Raw genomic sequence first — 17,066 nt, forward strand, 5'->3', positions numbered from 1 at the left:
ACATAATTTTGATTACACACCAATATGCTAATTTAATGTTTAAGTTATATTTACACTGAAGTACCACCTCACACTGATCAGAATGTCCATCATCAGTATGTCAACAAATATTAAATGCTGGAGAAGGTGTGGAGAAAAGTGAACTCTCCTACATTGTTTGTGAGGAGGCAGATTGGTACAACCAGAATGGAGACCAGCATGGAAGTTCTTTAGAAAGCTAATAATAGAGTTGCCATAGAATATTGACATCTCTTCCTGGGCATATATACAGAGAAAATGCTAATTCAAAAAGATACACGCACCCCAATGTTCATAACAGCAATATTTGCAATAGGCAAGACATGGAAGCAACCTAAGTGTCCACTGACAGATGAATGAATAAAGAAGATGTGGAATACGTATACAGTGTAATGTTACTCAACTATAAAAAGGATAAAACAATGTCATTTGCAGCAACATGATTCGACTTAGAAATAATTATACTAAGTGAAGTAAATTAGGGAAAGACAAATAGATGATACCATCAATTTGTGGAGTCTACAAAAAATAATAAAAATGAATTTATTTACAAAATAGACTCACAGATACAGAAAACAAGCTTCTCATTACCAAAAAAGAAAGGAGGATGATGGATAAATTGAGAATTTGAGACTAATTGATTGCTCTTGTTGTTTAGTTACTAAGTTGTGTCTGACTCTTTTGCAACCCCATAGATTATACAGCCCCGCAGGCTCCTCTGTCTATAGGATTTCCCTGGCAATAATACTGGAGTGAGTTGCCATTTCCTTTTCTAGGTATCTTCTCGACTCAGTGATAGAACCTGTGCCTCCTGCATTGTCCGGCAAATTCTTCACCACTGAGTAACCAGAGAAGCCTGAGGTTAATAGATACCCAATTACCTAATACTACATACAAAACAGATAAATAACAAGGACCTACTATAAACATGGGGAAATATATTCAATATCTTATCATAACCTACTTTGGAAAAGAATCTGAAAAAGAATACATGCACACACATAACTGAATTATTTTGTTATATACTTGAAAAAATATTAATCAATATATTTCAATTTTTAAAAATTTTATAAAGAAATAAAAATAACACTAAACCAACAAAAATAATTATATTTAACCCTATAACCCCAGATAAAAATTAAAATTTGTCATCATGAGACTATTTGTTTAAGATCAGATAAACTTAGGTATAATACATTGATATTACTTCGACTTTCAGTGACTAGTCAAAGAAGAGACTTAGAAAATTGCACATCACATTTAAAAATGAGTGTCTACCCCAATTATCTCCTGATATATAGATAGAGCACTAAATATCCCTTAATATTTACAGATATTTTTTGCTACTAGAGACTGAAAGAGCACAGAGAGAGTTCCTAACAAGCAATTTTTTCACAGCCACTTTCACTTCTCTGTTCTGTAAACTATAAATGATAGGATTCAACATGGGGGTTAAGCCAGCATATACCAAGGCTATAAATTTATCTATTTCCTGTGAATCCATAGTTGATGGCTTCAGGTACATGAAGAGAGCTGTCCCATAGACTAAAACCACTACACTCAGGTGGGCTGAACATGTTGAAAAAGCTTTGCTTCAACCATCCAATGAGCTGATTCTTAGGATGCTAGAGAGGATGAATGCATAAGAAATACAAATGAGGAGCATTGGCATAGGAAGAAGAAGTACACTCATCACCAGCATGATTAACTGCACCTTGGAAGTGTCTACACAAGCCAGTTTCAGGACGGCCAGAATCTCACAAGCGAAATGATCGATGACACCACTTCCACACAGTGACGGCTGCAACAGACACAGTTCCCACCAGGGCAGTGAAGGAGCCTGTCACCCACGAGCCAGCTGCAATCCGAACACAAATCTTCTTGTTCATGATGACGGGGTATCTCAGGGGCTTGCAGATGGCTACATATCGGTCATACGCCATCACAGACAGGAGCACACACTCAGTGGAGCCCATGGCCAGAGAGAAGTACATCTGAGCAGCACACCCTGAGAATGAGATGGTGTTCTCCCCTGAAATAAAATTTGCCAGCATTGGAGTCAGGGCAGAAGAAGTATACCAGATGTCCAGACATGACAGCTTGCTGAGGAAGAAGCACATGGGTGTGTGTAGGTGAGAATCCAGGACACTAACCGAGATCAGAATACTATTACCCAGTAAGGTGATCAACTACATCAGTAAGCACAGCACAAATATGGTGATTTCAACTTTGGGATAGAGAGTAAATCCCAGAAAAATAAAATTAGAAATGACTGTTGCATTTGTCTTGTCCATTTTATTCTTCTTTGTTCATCTGGAATAGTGAATGAAAGTATACATGGCCTATGTTTAAAATTTACACTCTACCAACTTTCAATGAGTTTTTGTTAGAGGAACTTTAAAGGGAGCATTGCCTTCCAATATTACTAGCAATATTCACTCATTCATCCAACATTTACTGAATGCACTCTAAGGCACTGAGAATCTAGAGTGAGGTTATACAAGTTCTTCTCTCAGGCAAATCAAAATCAAATAAAAGACACACTCAAGTAAATTAAAAGTTACAATAACATGATATACATATGCCCCAAGATACTAGGCAAACACAGAGACAAATGCTAACCTATGTCAGGGGTATTGCTTAGTAAGATATTTTGAGATTTGTTTTAATCAAAATATGAACTGGCCTAGGTCAAGTTAAAGATCAGAAGAAGTTTCTGGGCAAAGAAACATTTTTTTTGTGGTTGTAAAAGTTGAAACAGGAAAGGTTTGGTTGCACCCAAAAAGTTTCAAATTATGTGGAAAAAAAAAAAAACAGATGGAAATGCCACACACTAAGGAATATAAACAGGAGATCAGCAAGAGTCCACTCACTCTAACACTATGTGATATCTGTCTTCAAGAAGGCATTTGTGACTATGGAATAATCTTGAACCCATCCTTTATTACAAAGGTAAGCAATTCATAATGTAAAGCAAATTATTTACAATATATCTCACAACTGATCACATATGGAAGTATGTTTGAAAACCACTGTCTTTCAAAATAGAGTTCAAACAAATTCAGTTACAAATTACACAAGCCTCACGTTCTCATCATTGCCTACTTCTCTGATCTCATCTTCCAACACTACATCTACCTTCTGGTCTAAAACAACCACTCTGTGGGTCCACATTTTTAGCATGCAAATTTATTTTTTATATATTTTAATATGCAATTATCGATCTCAAGTACCTCTCCTTCCTGGCTCTAATCTTAACTTTCTTGAATATTTCAATTAGTTATCAAAACTGTATGCCATAAATCATAAGTACAGCTTCATTCTTTGTACACAGTTATGTTATTCAAGTATATCACACTGACTATACCCAGATATGCATATCCCTATTGCCGCTGCAGTGGACGCTGAACTTGTGAAGAGATTGTTCCTCACAATACTAGCAAAGTAATGTTATGTTTAAGATTTTTAATTACACATGGATGCTTTGAACATGGCAAGTTTTTGATATGTGTTAAGATAAATTAATTTTCCCTTTGGTTCTCTGTGTCAACATAAAAGCCTGTAGACCTCTGAACTTGTTATATACATCTGCAAAATTCTCTGATCATTTCTCTGATCTCAAAGAAACCAGTTGAATTAAGAAACAAAATGATAAGCTCTTAGTTTTAAGTATTTGATATACGGTGAGATGTGAAAAAGACAATGATCACTTGTGCTCTTAGAAGAGGAAGAAATACTTTCCAAAAGGTCATCTTCTGTAAGGATTAGAGCACTGTCCTCAGAGTGTGAGATTTTAAGCTCTGAAATCAACCATGCTATTTACAGGCATGCAAAATTTAGCAAATCACTTGACCTCTTTGAAACGTGATTTTACCGGCTCTCTGGTGGCTCAGCAGTAAAGAATCTGCAAGAGATGCAAGAGACACAAGTTTGATTCATGGGAGAAGAAGAAAGCCTGGAGGAGTGTATGGCAACCCCCACCAGTATGCTTGTCAAGAAAATGCCATGGACAGAGGAGCCTCACGGGCTACGATCCATGGGGTCACAAAGAGTTGGACACAACTGAAGGGTAATAGCTTCTATCTTGTGCAGATTTGCAAGATCTAGATTAACTTGCTTTAAATTCTCCCTCCATAACCCCAATTCCATGATCGCTTTAATGTTTCACAGAATCACAATAGTGGTTTATGATTTCATGTTCTCCCTGCTCTCCTGAAGCATAATTGCCTCTATGCTGCTGCAGTGCTGGCCCATTGACTCAGATTTGTAAAACATAGCACATTTTTCAAAATTTATTAAAATTTCAACCTCCAATCCATGTATGAAAATGAAACACTTTACCAATCATTTCCAGAAAGGCAAAAGTTAGACATGCCTGGTCTCTAACATTCCCTTTGATCAGCAAATACCTCCACTCTACTGAGGGTTTCTCCATTGGGTTTTCCCCACCCAGCACTCAGTTTTCTTTTTCTGGCTCTGGGCCCTCGTGTTCCCTCTCCCTTCACCTGCTCTTCTGTCTACTTTTAGAAACAAAACAATGAAGTCTTCACCTTTTCTCATCCAGATGGAGTCCCACTCATTCCCTCATTCTTATCTGAGATCTTTGTCAGGGTCTCACCTACTCCAAGTCACTTTATATTTTCTCTTTCTCTAAAATGATTTCTGATTACAATGCTAAGATAATTAAACTTTTTTCAACAAATTCCTCTCTTTCTTTCTAAATGTCAGAGCCAGAATAGACTCTAAACTCCTAACCCAACCTTCTCATTTTAAAATTGACAGATAATTCTGGGAACTATAATATATGTAAATCCTATAATAAACCATAATGAAAAAGAATATGTGGATATATTTGGCTGAATCACTTTGCCATACACTAGACACTGACACATATTGCAAATCAACTATACATCAATAAAAAATGTTAAATGCAAAAAAATAGATGACATATACTTGAGGGAGTTCAATGACTTGTCTAGGCAAATGAGAAACTCTGGAACACACATAGTCAAAAGTTTTATCCCACCTTCAAAACTCATTTCTTCATCTCAATATTTTTCCTACCAACTAGTGTTTCTTTTTAAAGTAAATATCTTTATTCTGGTTTCCTGGCATAGCTAAGACATAGCTAAGGCATAGCTAATAAAATAGCTAATAAATTTTGTAAATCTGAGATTACAGAAGGAGATGGCTAATGTCTGTTCCCATTTACCTCAGCACACGGAATGCACATCTTCACTTTTGGTTAGAGTGTGCTACAATATTTAAAAGTGATCTTCAGCAAAGTCATTCTTGAGACTCTAGTGTAGTGCTCCAAAGAGTAAAGGATTCTAAAATTGCAATTTTGATAGTATTCTATGAAAACTATATTAAAGTGGGTTGTGCAGAGGTATTTTTACTCAGAAGATTATACTAGAAAAGGACATGCACGTTCCTAGTTTGCAAAAAATCAACCCAAATCTTGCCTGACTCACTGTGTCACATACATAGCTCATGTTAATTAAAAACTGTTTAATAATTTCTTAAGAGAAATAATGATATGAAGATTTGTTCTGCCCAAATCACCCCCTATGATTTTCTCCAAAAGTCTTCCAAAGGGCAATCCTTAGAACTTCACTTCTAAAGTCTCCTACTGCTTTTACGGACCTTCCACATCCATTAACAATTTATCTTTGTTATTCTGAAAACTAAAGAAGTTAAGAAAGTTTCCATTTCTCCTTGGGGGTGAAATTCTCCAAGTTCAATTAAGAAATTCAGGGCAAAAAAAAAAAAAAACAATAGTAAAATTTTTGTAATTATTTCAGACACTTGGCTAAGTAAAAGGCCTGATTCTTAAGAAATATCTGTGCAAGCAGAACTATAGGGGACTATTTGCCTATTCCATTCCTCTGCAGATGGCCCTTGAACTATATAGCAAACATTCCAATTAATAGAACTGTAGAGATGCCATCCCAAGTAGCCTCTGAGCTTGTAATGTGATCCATTTATTTTCAGCAATCTCTACAATTATCTCAGTTATCAGAGTAATAGAAGATAAAACATTCTTATTCCACTTTTAAATGGCCACAAGGTGAGATTTGGGCTCTAGATTGTTTTCTTGTTTTGCTCTACTTCTCTACTTGCTCTACTTGCTTCTACTACTTTGATCTACTTCTCTACTTCTTTGAGGAAAAATGTCTGTTATTTACTTTGACTATATTTATTTTTATTATTGGTTTTCTAAAATTTTATAAAGAGATTCTTAAATGTGGCTTTCTTTTTATTTACCCTTCTTAACTTTATAGATCTTCTTGAGTTTAAGGCTTGATGTCTTTCGTAAGTTTGACAAAATCACTCAGTATTAGCCAATTTCTTTTCTACGCCATTTCCCCTCTTTCCTCTCCCCCTGAGTGTTCAGCTATACATGCTAGTCTTTTCCAACATGACCCATACAAGCTCTTACACTCCTTTCTGTATTTTCCATTCTTTTTTTCTCCATACATCAGTCTGGATATTTCTACTGATTAACCTTTCAGTTTGCTAAGCCTTTCTTCAATTGCGTCTAAGTTATGGTAAATCCATCTCTAGTTCCTCATTCTGGCTGTATTTTTCACCTCCATAATATCTACTTGACGATTTAATATAATATCAAATGCTCTAGTGAACTTGTCATCTTGTAATGTATGTAAAGGTACATGTTAACACTGGTTATTTTCAAATAGGTCTGGTAACTTCTATATTTGGATCATCCTGAAAGACTTTCAATTATCTGTTTTCATCTTTTGATCTTATATCTTACCAGTTATCATACATAAAAACATATAATTTCTGGATGATGTTTTATTTAAACAAAGAGAATTTCCTTTATCCTTTGATACAAGCCTAGATTGAGAAAGACTGCTTTAATCCAAAGAGTCACTGAGACAAGGTAGAGATGGATTTCAGACTTTGTAGAACTTGGCCAAAAACCTGTTTCATCTCCTATTTTATATTTATCCCTCTAGGTTCCAAACTGAGAACCTGGAGTTTGTACAAGGGAGATTTCCCTTTCAAGAGTCAATGGACTTCAATTTTTATCTCATACCCACTGTGGGACTGAAAAACCTAACCTAACATATTTAACCTCCTTTTGCTCAATTTCTAGCACTCTTACTCTGGGCAGCTTAAAAATTAGCAAGTGCTTCATGTGGTAAATGAATTATACTTGTTGAGATCATTTAACTTCCTTAATTCAGAAACTTGGCCTCCCTTCAGTTCAGAATAGAATGTCTTAGTAGGTTTAACTCTCTCTCTATAACCTTAGCTCCTCATATCCTGACTCATTCAGAAGCAATCTAATTTGTTAAAAAAAAAATCATACTTGTCTAGGTTTTTCATAACTTTTCTTCCAAGGAGCAAGCTTCTTTTAATTTCATGGCTGCAGTCACCATCTGCAATGATTTTGGAGCCCAAGAAAATGAAATCTATCACTGTTTCCACTTTTTTCCCATCTCTTTGCCATGAAGTGATGGGACCAGATGCCATGATCTTCATTTTTGAATACTGAGTTTTAAGCCAGCTTTTTCACTCTCCTCTTCCACCTTCATCAGGAAGCTCTTTAGCTTCTCTTTGCTTTCTGCCATTAAAGTGGTAACATCTGCATATCTAAGGTTGTTGATATTTCTACCAGCAATCTTGGTTCCAGCTTTTGATTCATCCAGCCCAGCATTTAACATGATGTACTCTGCATATCAATCCCCATGGAAAAGAAATGCAGAAAAGCAAAATGACTGTCTGGGGAGGCCTTACAAATAGCTGTGAAAAAAAGAGAAGCGAAAAGCAAAGGAGAAAAGGGAAAATATAAGCATCTGAATGCAGAGTTTCAAAGAATAGCAGGAAGAGGTAAGAAAGCCTTCCTCAGTGATCAATGCAAAGAAATAGAGGGAAACAACAAAATGGAAAGACTAGAGATCTCTTCAAGAAAATTAGAGCTACCAAGGGAAAATTTTATGCAAAGATGGGCTCAATAAAGGACAGAAATGGTATGGACCTAAAAGAAGCAGAAGATATTAAGAAGAGGTGGCAAGAATACACAGAAGAACTGTACAAAAAAGATCTTCATGACCCAGATAATCACGATGGTGTGATTACTGACCTAGAGCCAGACATCCTGGAATGTGAAGTCAAGTGGGCCTTAGAAAGCATCACTACGAACAAAGCTAGTGGAGGTGATGGAATTCCAGTTGAGCTATTCCAAATCCTTAAAGATGATGCTGTGAAAGTGCTGCTCTCAATATGCCAGCAAATTTGGAAAATTCAGCAGTGGCCACAGGACTAGAAAAGGTCAGTTTTCATTCCAATCCCAAAGGAAGGCAATGGCAAAGAATGCTCAAACTATTGCACAATTGCACTCATCTCACATGCTAGTAAAATAATGCTCAAAATTCTCCAAGCCAGGCTTCAGCAATACATGAACCATGAAATTCTTGATGTTCAAGCTGGTTTTAGAAAAGGCAGAGGAACCAGAAATCAAATTACCAACATCCGCTGCATCATGGAAAAAGCAAGAGAGTTCCAGAAAACATCTATTTCTGTTTTATTGAATATGCCAAAGCCTTTGACTGTGTGTATCACAATAAACTGTGGAAAATTCTGAAAGAGATGGGAATACCAGACCACCTGATCTGCCTTTTGAGAAATCTATATGCAGGTCAGGAAGCAACAGTTAGAACTGGACATGGAACAACAGACTGGTTCCAAATAGGAAAAGGAATACGTCAAGACTGTATATTGTCACCCTGCTTATTTAACTTCTATGCAGAGTACATCATGAGAAACACTGGACTGGAAGAAACACAAGCTGGAATCAAGATTGCCAGGAGAAAGATCAATCACCTCAGATATGCAGATGACACCACCCTTATGGCAGAAAGTGAAGAGGAACTAAAAAGCTTCTTGATGAAAGTGAAAGTGGAGAGTGAAAAAGTTGGCTTAAAGCTCAACATTCAGAAACGAAGATCATGGCATCCGTTCCCATCACTTCATAGGAAATACATGGGGAAACAGTGGAAACAGTGTCAGACTTTATTTTGGGGGGCTCCAAAATCACTGCAGGTGGTGACTGCAGCCATGAAATTGAAAGATGCTTACTCCTTGGAATGAAAGTTATGGTCATAGATAACCCTATATAACATATTCAAAAGCAGAGACATTACTTGGCCAACAAAGGTCCATCTAGTCAAAGCTATGGTTTTTCCTGTGGTCATGTATGGATGGGAGAGTTGGACTGTGAAGAAGGCTGAGGGCTGAAGAATTGATGCTTTTGAACTGTGGTGTTGGAGAAGACTCTTGAGAGTCCCTTGGACTGCAAGGAGATCCAACCAGTCCATTCTGAAGGAGATCAGCCCTGGGATTTCTTTCGAAGGAATGATGATGATGCTGAAACTCCAGTACTTTGGCCACCTCATGCAAAGAGTTGACTCATTGGAAAAGACTCTGATGCTGGGAGGGATTCGGGGCAGGAGGAGAAGAGGACGCCAGAGGATGAAATGGCTGGATGGCATCACTGACTCGATGGACTTGAGTCTGAGTGAACTCCGAGAGTTTGTGATGGACAGGGAGGCATGGCGTGCTGCGGTTTATGGGGTCGCAAACAGTCGGACACGACTGAGCGACTGAACTGAACTGATTTGAACTCTGCATATGAGTTAAATAAGCAGGATGACAATATACAGTCTTGGCTATTGCAAATAGTCCCACTATGTACATTGGGGTGCACATATCTTTTTAAATTAGTGTTTTTGTGTTTTCTGGATGTATATCCAGGAGTAGAATTGCTAGGTCATATATTTCTATTTTTTAGTTCTATTTTTAGTTTTTTGAGAAATTTCCATATTGTCTTCCACAGTTGCTACACAAATTTATATTCCCACTAACAGTGTTCAAGGGTTCCCTTTTCTCTACATTCTCATCAACATTTGTTATTTATGTTCTTTTTGATGGTAGCCATTCTGACATGTGGGAGGTGATATCTCATTATGATTTTGATTTGAATTTCCCTGATAATTAGCTAGGTTGAGTATCTCTTCATGTACCTGTTGGCCATCTGCATTTCCTCTCTTGAAGAATATCTATTCAGTTCTTCTGCTCATTTTTAAATCAGGTTGTTTTCTTTTTGAGGTTGAGCTGTATGATTCATTTATATATATTGGATATTAATCCTTTATCAGTCATATGATTTACAAATATCTTCCCCTATTCACTAAGTGGTCTTTTCATTTTGCTGATGGTTTCCTTTACCATGCACAAGCCTTTACATTTAGGTAGGCTCCTTTTTTTAATTTCTGCTTTTATTTCCTTTAAGATACACATCCAAAAAAATTATTGCTGCAATTTATGTCAAAGAGTGTTCTGCCTATATTTTCCTCTAGGATTTTTGTGGTATCTGGCCTTAAACTTAGATAAAAGATTTGCCTTTTGCAGCAATATGGATGGACTCAGAGGGCATTATGCTAAGTGAAACAAGTCAGACAAAGAAAGAAAAGTGATATGATATCACTTATACATAGAACCTAAAAAATACAACAAACTAGTGAATGTAACAGAAAAGAAGAAGACTCACAGATCTAGATCTTCCCTCTACCTTGATGTTGGGAAAGATTGAGGATGGAAGGAAAATGGGGCGACAGATGATGAGATGGTTGGATGGAATCACCAGCTCAGTGGACATGAGTTTGATCAAACTCCAGGAGATAGTAAAGGACAAGGAAGCCTGACGTGCTGCAGTTCATGGGGTCACAAAGAGTTGGATGTGACTTCTCAACTGAACAACAAATAGAACAAATGAGGACTTACCAGTGGTATTAAGTGGGGTAGGATATATGGGCACGGAAGTGGGAGATAGAAACTACTGAGTATAACATAGGCTAGAAATATGTATTTACAACATGGAAAATATAGCCAATATTTAGTAATAACTAAATATTATATAACCTTTTAAATTGTATTTTTAAATATTTTAATTATTTTTTAAAGTGATTTTATGATGAAAAACTAATATTTTCAGTGGGAAAACAAAGTTTCTTTGTTTTGGACTCATATTTTTTACTTGTTATTTAATGCTTACATATCATTTTAGATGAGTTGGTTATCAGTCCCTCTATAATGAAGAAAATAACACTTTTTAAATAAACAGATGATACAGTATTAGTATCCTAATGAGGAGCTGCCAGAAATAATGTCTTAGTGAATTACTGCCTGAATGCTCATAGATCCATACAAAGTTATTATTATGGATAGGCATTACATAATTTTCAGTGACAACTCAAAATCTAACTTGTAGCATGTGTTCTTAGTGGACTATCTCCAAATTTGATGAACGACCTTCCCAATTAACTTGAAGAGTCCCTGGGAGTATCTCACATGTGCTGAATATATGTCCACCTCCTCCCCCTCAGGATACTGCTATCACACTGTTATGATCTTCTAGTCCTGTCACTCCCCTGGAATCTGATTCTTCAGTTCAGTTCAGTTCAGTTCAGTCGCTCAGTGTGTCCGACTGTTTGTGACCCCATGAATCGCAGCACGCCAGGCCTCCCTGTCCATCACCAACTCCCAGAGTTCACTCAGACTCACGTCCATCGAATAGGTGATGCCATCCAGCCATCTCATCCTCTGTCGTCCCCTTTTCCTCCTGCCCCCAATCCCTCACAGCATCAGAGTCTTTTCCAATGAGTCAACTCTTCCTCAAATTTTCACTTAGTAGAAAGAAGTCCAGAGCCAGCTATAGCTCAGGGAACAAAGGGAAAATAATCCACACATGGCATAAAACAAAATGGAAAAAGAACCACATCAACATTGATGACACTGAAGAACAGGCACAAATGACTAGCAATGAAGCCTAAATAGTGATCAGGAATCAGAAATGATTAGCCACAACCAGAAGTTTCTAAAAACAACTATTCCCTCACACTTCTGTATTCTATCTCCCTCTGAATGGCACATTTTTCTGTCCTAATAAAGTCAAATAAAATTCAAAAATTGCTAGTCTCTGTTCCCAAAGAAAGACCAATCTTCCATATGGTGTTTCCACTTTCTGGGAGGGTGCATAATGACCAACATTCAATCCAACTATTGAGAAAACCTGAAAACCAGGGAAAAAACTGTGATCTCATTTTTCAGAAAAAAAAAATCTTTAGGGGCAGCTTCTCATTGACCATCATGATGAAAGAAGTAAATGTAAAAGAATAACAAAAAATTATATATATATATATATATATATATATAAACTTTTCAGAAAAGAAACTCCCAAGAGCTTATTTTATTCCCTGTACAGTTTCAGAAAGCATACCATTCCAAGAGAAAGTCAGTTAGGTCTTTTTTTTTTGCATTTTTTTTTAGTTTTATGTAGGATCTGGGAATAATTAACTGATGTTTATCTCAAATTTCTTAAAGAACATTCTCAAAAAATTACTAATAGAGTTAAAACAATGTTTCAAGGAGATAGAGATAGAAATAGAAAGGACTCAAGAGAAATAGAGTCAATTTCTCTCTTTGTGTTATGGTAGTCTGTATAATGTTCCTCACTGCCTCATTTGTGAAATATAAGGGGAGAAATTTATGTCTTCCTTATAGTGAAAATAAATACAAGATTAAAAAAAATTAAGAATATTTTAAAATCTAAATAAAAATGAACAATTAAGTGTTATGGGGTTTTTGTTAGCATTAGAAAGCTAAAGCAATCAAAGAGAAATAAAACCAAGTTACTTAGTCCTCAAAATTTTTTTTTAATTCTAAAATAAACATAATCAAACTAAATAAAATTTAAAATTCAGAGGCTAATATGATAGCAGTTACAGAGAAAAGAGATGTAATATTAAAATAAACATTAAAGTCTAAGATGAAAATTTGAAGTGTGCAACTCAGATCAAGAAGAAATAGGGACTTCCTTTATAGTCCAATGGGTGGAAATCTGACTTGCAGTGAAAGGGACATGGGTTCAATCTCTGGTTGGAGAACTAAAATCCCACATACCTGGGACGACCAAGCCCAGTAAGCCTGAGTGCTACAACTATTGAGACCGTGAGCTCTGGAGTCCACATGCCATAACTAGAAAGTTCATGTGCTGCAATATCCCACATGCTGCAACTAAGATCCAACAGAGCCAAATAAATCAATATTTTAAATAAAAGGAAGAAATAAAGTAACAAAGGGGATTTTTTTTAAAGATTGAAGGTTACAAACAGAGGAAAGAAATATAAACCCCAGATAAAAATCAAATGTAAAAACCATCTAAAAGATAGATTCACATTTCTTAATAACAGATTCCTCTTGGATTGGCAATACATTAAATATTTCATGGATAGAGAGCCTATAGAACAGAGAAAAAGATATAGCTCTATTTTTAACAGTGGGTAATTTGACTCATAAGTTATTTATATTTACAGCTTTAAATATCAGGTATTTGGTTGTAAGACCAAAGCAGTTAGATCCCATGTATCAGAAGGTATATATATTAAAAAAAAAAAAAACCTGCCAAAGCAGATATGTTGAAAGTATAATTTATATGTTGAAAATATATGAAAGTATAATATATATGTTGAAAGAATAATTTAATACCTCCTAGTTGGAGAAGGCAATGGCAAACCATTCCAGTACTCTTGCCTGGAAAATCCCATGGACAGAGGAGCCTGGTAGGCTGCAGTCCATGGGGTCACAAAGAGTCGGACACCACTGAGCGACTTCACTTTCACTTTTCACTTTCATATTGGAGAAGGAAATGGCAACCCACTCCAGTGTTCTTGCCTGGAGAATCCCAGGGGACGGTGGAGCCTGGTGGGCTGCTGTCTATGGGGTCGCACAGAGTCGGACACGACTGAAGCAACTTAGCAGCAGCAGCAGCAGTTGGATATGAGGGGCTTCCAGGTGGCTCAGTGGTAAAGAATCCATCTGCCAATGCAGGAGATGAGGGTTTGATCCCCAGATCAGGAAGATCCCCTGGAGAAGAAAATGGCAACTCATTCGTATTCTTGCCTAGGACATCCCATAGACAGAGGAGCCTGGGGGGCTACAGTCCACTGGGTTGCAAAAAAGTTGAAGACTCAGCGACTAACCAACAAAATTGATTAATTGATTTCTACATTGTGATTATAAAAGTTACCTGTCCCTTTTCCATTTACTTATTAAATACTTTTCTTCTCAGTAAGTGTTTTACTGCTTCCTTCACATCCTTGTTCCTGAGACTATAGATTAAAGGATTAATCATAGGAGTCATCACTCCATAGAACACAGACACAAGTTTGTCAGTAGCATCCATGTCATCTGAATTAAGTGTCTCCTTAGACTTGGGCTTCATGTACATGAAGAGAATGGTTCCGTAGAATATTATCACCACAGTCAAGTGGGCTGAGCAGGTAGAGAAGACTTTGCTTCTCCCCTCAGAAGAGCGAATTCTGAGGATGCTCATAATAATTAATGTGTAAGAGATAATGATTAACAATAATGGTGTCATTATGAATAAGGTTGTGGCCACAAGCATGATGAACTCGTTACCTGAGATATCAGCACAGGCCAATTTCATGACAGCCAGAATTTCACAGGTGAAGTGATTGATGACATTATTCCTGCAGAAAGGCAATTGTACTACGCACCCAGTTTGTACTGTAGAGTTGACAACTCCTATGATCCAGGAGCCAGCTGCCATGGGCACATAGGAACCCTTGCTCATGATGACAGAATATCTCAGAGGGTTGCAAATAGCCACATACCGGTCAAAGGCCATCATGCCCAGGAGCACACACTCTGTTGTCCCCATGGCCAAGCCAAGGAACATCTGCACAGCACAGCCAGAGAAGGAGATGGTCTTTTTTTCTGAGAGGAAGCTCACCAGCATGGGGGGAATGGAGACAGTGGTGAAGCAGATGTCCAGGAAGGAGAGGTTCCCCAGGAAGAAGTACATAGGGGTGTGAAGGTGGGAGTCTAAGATGCTGATGAGAATAAGGGTGCCATTTCCCAGAAGGATGACCACATACATTATTAAGACAAGCACATAAAAGAGTAATTCAAGCCTTGGATAACCAGAAAGCCCCCTCAGAAAAAATTCCACCAGAATGGTTTGGTTTTCCCATTCCATTGTATGGTTTCTTTTTCACCTGTAATATATTAAAATATGTTAAGATAAAATATGTATTCTACTATGATTATATTCAACTATGTACCAATGTAGAAGTACCATATACTCATAGGAAGAAAAGAAAATATAAAAAGGAATAGACCAAAGAAAGAAGAAAAAAAATAAAGTGGATCAAATAGAGAGGGGGAAGGGAAGAGAAATGAACATATTTTCAAGCTACAAGCCATATGCCATGTAATTTATTGAATCTCATCAAGGTTCTGGGAGAGAGGTGTCATCATCCACATTTTACAAAAATTAATAAATTTTTGTAAAAATTATTAATAAATAAAAAAATTAATAAATAAACCAAAGCAAAAATATTAAGTAAACTTAATTAAAGGTAAATTTAGAGCAGAGGTAAGATTCAAACCCAAGTCTTCCTTGCTGAGGCCTGAGCTTTTGGTCATATTTGTCACCACAAGTTAACTAAGGTTTAAAACAAATACGAGTATTGCATTATGTGTAACTGAAAAGTAAACTATTTTTATTGTCTACAAACCACCACTGGAGAACGAAAGGGCAACTCACTCCAATGTTCTCACGTGTAAAATCTCACGGACAGAAGAGCCTGGTGGGCTACAGTCCATGGAGTCATAAAGAGTTGGACAAAACTTAGTGACTAAACGACAACAAACCCCCACACAATAGACTAATGATCTTGTCACTGTTCCATGTTATTCTGCTATGCTTATTATCTGACTTGTCCATTAGCATGAAAAATTCATTAAGGCAGGGACTTTTTCTTGTTTACTTCTACAATACCAGTATCTACAATATAACAGACACAGAGATAAGAGGTTCAGAAGTATTTGTTGAATAAATGAATATAGCCAAGGACCAAATGACTACTAATTATTTTATTTGTACATTACCTAATTTAGTCTCAGAAGCAACCCTATTAGGCAATTATTTCTATTATTAGCATTGTCATTTTCATTATAAAAAAGGAAGAAAATAAGTAATTTGCTTAAGGTCAAGGTCAAGGTCATAGCTAAATAAGTGGTTGAGCCAGAACTTGAATCCAAGCCATATGGCTGTGGAGTTCAAACTTAATTGCCCATTTTGCAGAGAACTTGACTCACGGTCTAGAATATCTTGTAATCTAATAGACAATACTAATATTTCAAAAGAAACATCAGACCAAATAGGGGATTCGTCAGAAAGAAGAGTTCAAAACGGTGATTTGAGAGCACTTTAATTCTTTATATTTTGAGGGAAATTATTCATTTCTGTGACAAAAATAGATCTATTAGTGTATAATTCTTCATAATTCTGTAGTCTCCCCTTATGAGTAGTTCTATCTACTTTTTCACTGCTATTCTTAATTGATTTCTCTTTTCATGAGTTTCACAAGAGGTTTTCCCCTATTACAAGTTTTCTCCAAAAAAAAATTTTAATGCTTTTGAAGAGATTTGTCCTTTCCACTTTGTTTCATTAATGTAGGTTTTTGTGTTTGTAAATTTCTTTAGGCTTATTTGGTATTTTATAATTTCATGAAATAAGAAAAACTATTTCTTAATATTTTATCTTTATCCTCTTTCTAGCCCTGAGTCATTTACAACACTTTGTTTTACTATAGACTTAGATTTCTATATGAAATGTTCTTGTTACTGGTTTCCAGATAATTTTTTTCTCCTTCTGTCTTTAATCTAGATATGCATACCTAGTGATCAGATACTTTTATTCCCTTTTATTATATCTAATTCATTTTATTATGATAAAAAATGTGACCTGTAATTCTAAAGGTATATATTTTGGGGTTCCATTTACTTGATCCATGTGTAAATGTCAACAAAATTATGAATTCCCTTGGGGAAGATATATTATTTATATATATATATGTATATATACACACAACAATACATGTATACACATAATCAGGTTTATTAAATGCCCTATTCAAATCCTTGAGATTATT

The 17,066-nt window shown here is 36.3% G+C and overlaps 1 protein-coding gene and 1 pseudogene across 1 annotated transcript; both read right to left on the reverse strand.

The window, feature by feature from the left end:
• Positions 1-1,345: 1,345 nt before the first annotated feature.
• LOC102403121 lies at positions 1,346-2,356 on the reverse strand (annotated as a pseudogene).
• An 11,630-nt stretch (positions 2,357-13,986) lies between these two features.
• On the reverse strand, positions 13,987-15,628 carry LOC112583564 (olfactory receptor 13C2). Its single transcript, XM_025279304.3, has one exon. It carries the CDS (start codon positions 15,104-15,106, stop codon positions 14,150-14,152), a length of 957 nt encoding a protein of 318 aa, XP_025135089.3. The 5' UTR covers positions 15,107-15,628; the 3' UTR covers positions 13,987-14,149.
• Between the last annotated feature and the right edge of the window lie 1,438 nt (positions 15,629-17,066).

Source organism: Bubalus bubalis, chromosome 3 (genome assembly GCF_019923935.1).
Source record: "Bubalus bubalis isolate 160015118507 breed Murrah chromosome 3, NDDB_SH_1, whole genome shotgun sequence".
Classification (NCBI taxonomy): domain Eukaryota; kingdom Metazoa; phylum Chordata; class Mammalia; order Artiodactyla; family Bovidae; genus Bubalus; species Bubalus bubalis.